Raw genomic sequence first — 3,302 nt, forward strand, 5'->3', positions numbered from 1 at the left:
TTATAAAAAAAAATAATGAAAAATACTCGTAGAAATAAAAGAGTATTTGCTTCGTTTCCAGATCTGTCCTACAGTATCTTTTTTATCCGATCCCATGCGAAAGGCAGGCAGGAGGCACTGCTCCTCTTTCCCTGTTGCTGATAAGTGTCAGCGAGCATGCATGCGCCCATGGGCTCTGCCCATCAGATTCAGATAGGTAGCCTGCCACTGCCACAGCTACTAGTACTGTACTCATAGACTGTTCGCTTGCTCATAAATGATCGTAAATTTCCAGTTAGAAACATGGTTTTTCTTTCACACCCTCACACCAAATCAGCCAGCAATAAATAATCCACGATACGATACGGCCTCCCAAACATGTGCGTGTAGTGTGGTGTACTGGTGTAGCTGCAGCCTGGAACGCAGCACAACACATCACGTCATGTACAAAGGGATGAAAAACCATCGGAACACGCGTTCAAAACCTCACAGCCCGTTTCCTACTTTTAATACTTAATACGAACAACCAAAAAGCACGAGCCGCCACAAACCGGCCACCCTATAGAAGGACAGAACACGAACTTACGAAAATATCAAGAATTTGCAACAACCAACCAAAAATCAGCGGAATTATATCGAACGTGGTCGGTATTATAAAAACATCCATAACAAACTATTACCTTTGGGCCAAGTGCATAACAATTAACAAGTGAATAATAATTAACAAGTCTTACCAAAGCTTCTGCCACAAACGTATCTCTATTCGACGCTATGTAGGGAAGATATGATTTTTCTAAGGCAACAAACGCTCTGTACGCGATTAAATACTTGAAAACTTTATTTAATTTTTTAATATCTTAAAGACCTCAAATGAAAAAACCTCAAACACCCCCACACACCCCGAAGCCCCGCTCTGAATCACCGAACCATGAGAATACAACCCTAGCCCACCCACACATAATACCTTTTCCACACCCCTAACCACACTTCCAAACCATCACAACGACCCCCGACCAGCAGTAAAGCAAACACGCCCAGCAACACCATCGCACCACACCCACGTAGAGTCTATAAAATAGCAGTTGGACTTCTAGTGGGCCAAATTTGGTTTAAACCGAATTTCGAATTTGGGATATTCCGAATTAAAAATAGAAAAGTAGAAAACGGTCAGAAAAATGTCTAAACCGTTTTTGTTTTGATTTCGAATTTGCTGTTTCGAATTTCGAACCAAATTCAAATTTATCTAAAAATACGAATTCGATCGGATAATGTAGAAATGATGCGATACCAGTTCTTATCCCTACATATACACTCATACCAGTGGTACATAGTACTCCGTAGGAGAAGTAGAGTACCGTACATATGAAGATACCAGTTGTACTCCATACAGATACAGCCGCCATCTGTAGATGTACGGAGTAGATGGTAGGGGCTAATTGGAACCTGGAAATTCGAAATGTAGTAATATCTCTCGATCTGATGCACGAGCAATTGCACGGTTATCCATGATGTTTAGAATGTTTCTTCTTCTGTGTCAGATGATCATCATCTAGCCTTCTAGGGCTATTTTTTTTCCATTAGTAGTATACACTTGATCGATGAGAAGATTTACATCAAAGCAAAGCAAGAGGATGACGAAATGGGAAATAAACAAACGAACGAACTAAGTGAGATGCCGAGAAGGGACTCAATTCAGCTCGGTGGTGATGCTACCGTCTGAGTTGAGCGATCGAGCAAAAAACGACTAGCTGCTAACTAGGGAAAGAGAAAGATCGATCGCTCCGTCCGTAGCATTAGTCTACACTAGTGCCAGCTCCACGAGCTGCTTCTTGAACGCCGCCTGCGGGGGCGAAGCCAAGTCCCGGGCTCTCTTGCACCCGGCGGCCATGGCCTCCGCTGGCGCCGCCACGGCGGTGGCCGGCGTCGTCAGCAGGTCGACGCCGAAGAGACGCACGGCCTTCGTCGCCACCGGCGCCGGAGCCGGCGACGACCCCACGGGGCCTGTCGTCGAGGCGGTGACGACGCTGTTGGGCCGCAGCTTGCAGTCGATGAAGAGCTTGCTGTCGGCGCCGGCGCCGGCCGCGGACGAGCGGTAGAAGCCGACGACGTCGCCGGCCTGGAGGCCCTTCTCCTTGACGAAGCGGCTCCAGCCCTTGGTGAGCACGTAGCTCTGGCTGCTGTTCCAGTAGGAGTAGCGGAACCGCCACGCCTTGCCCGCGGCGTCCTCCAGGTTGAGGAGCACGCCCTTGCTCTCGCCGCCGGCGGACAGGAGCTGCAGCGGGAAGTGCTTCTCGGCGTGCTGCTTCGGGATCACCAGCCGGTTCAGCTTGCCCACGTCGCTGGGGGTCACCGTCTTGTCGAAGAGGTGCTCCCGCGCCGTCGCGGGGGAGGGCGACGCGAGGGAGGAATGGTTGCTGTTGTTGTTGGCTGGCGACGAGGCGGTGGGGGCGGCCGCGGACGCTGCGGCGGCGGCGAAGGCGCGCTTGTTCTGCGCGAGCTCGTCGAAGTAGGTGTGCTTGCGGAGCATGTCGACGACCTCGGCCTTGGAGCGGGACGCGAGGAACCGGAGCTCGGCGGCGGCGTCCGGGTCGGCGTCCGCGAGCGGGCGGAAGTTGGTGATGGCGTCGCGGCCCCGGAACCGCTGCGCCGCGACGTCGTAGGCGCGCGCCGCGTCGGCCTCGCCCGCGAAGGTGCCGAGCCACACGCGCTGGTGGCGCTCGTAGATCTGCGCGCCCCACCGCCCGTTGGGCTGCGGCACCACGCCCTTGTACCTGGACGACGGCAGCTTCCCGCCCACGCCCACCACCGCGGCGGCGGCGGCGCCACCGGCGGAGCCGCCGGAGTCCGCCTCGGCGCCCGGCTCGGCCGCGTCCACGACCGCGCTGGCGCCGCTGCCCATGCGCTCCAGCGGCGGGCCCGAGGCGGCGGCGGCGACGGCCAAAGCCCTTAGCTTGTCCGTGGACCCGCCGCCGCCGCCGCCGCCGCCGCTGGTGGTGTCGTCCACGAGGCTGCTGGCGCTGTCCATTCCAATGCACCACTGCTAGCTAGCTATAGCTGGGCACCGCGTATGTATGCTTCTGTTGCGGAAGATGTTTGTAGTAGTGTTGTAGGATAGTAGGAGGGGAGGGAGGGCGCCGGGGGATATATAGCCTCGGTGGGTGGGTGGAAACTCACTGGAGACTGGAGAGAGCGCGGCGTAGGAGTAGTTCTTTTCTGGGGACTGCCATGGGCCATGGCGTAGGCCGTATAGCCATACCGCTACACCATGTCTGCGTGTGCGGTGTGCAAATGGTTTGCGCCTTCGCGGCCGTGTTTTGGGCTTG

The 3,302-nt window shown here is 54.8% G+C and overlaps 1 protein-coding gene across 1 annotated transcript; it reads right to left on the reverse strand.

Annotated features, from left to right (window-relative positions):
- Positions 1–1,494: 1,494 nt before the first annotated feature.
- Positions 1,495–3,069, reverse strand: LOC136458761 (AP2/ERF and B3 domain-containing protein Os01g0693400-like). The gene has a single exon (XM_066458693.1). It carries the CDS (start codon positions 3,002–3,004, stop codon positions 1,778–1,780), a length of 1,227 nt encoding a protein of 408 aa, XP_066314790.1. The 5' UTR covers positions 3,005–3,069; the 3' UTR covers positions 1,495–1,777.
- Between the last annotated feature and the right edge of the window lie 233 nt (positions 3,070–3,302).

This window comes from Miscanthus floridulus, chromosome 6, assembly GCF_019320115.1.
Source record: "Miscanthus floridulus cultivar M001 chromosome 6, ASM1932011v1, whole genome shotgun sequence".
Taxonomy (NCBI): Eukaryota; Viridiplantae; Streptophyta; class Magnoliopsida; order Poales; family Poaceae; genus Miscanthus; species Miscanthus floridulus.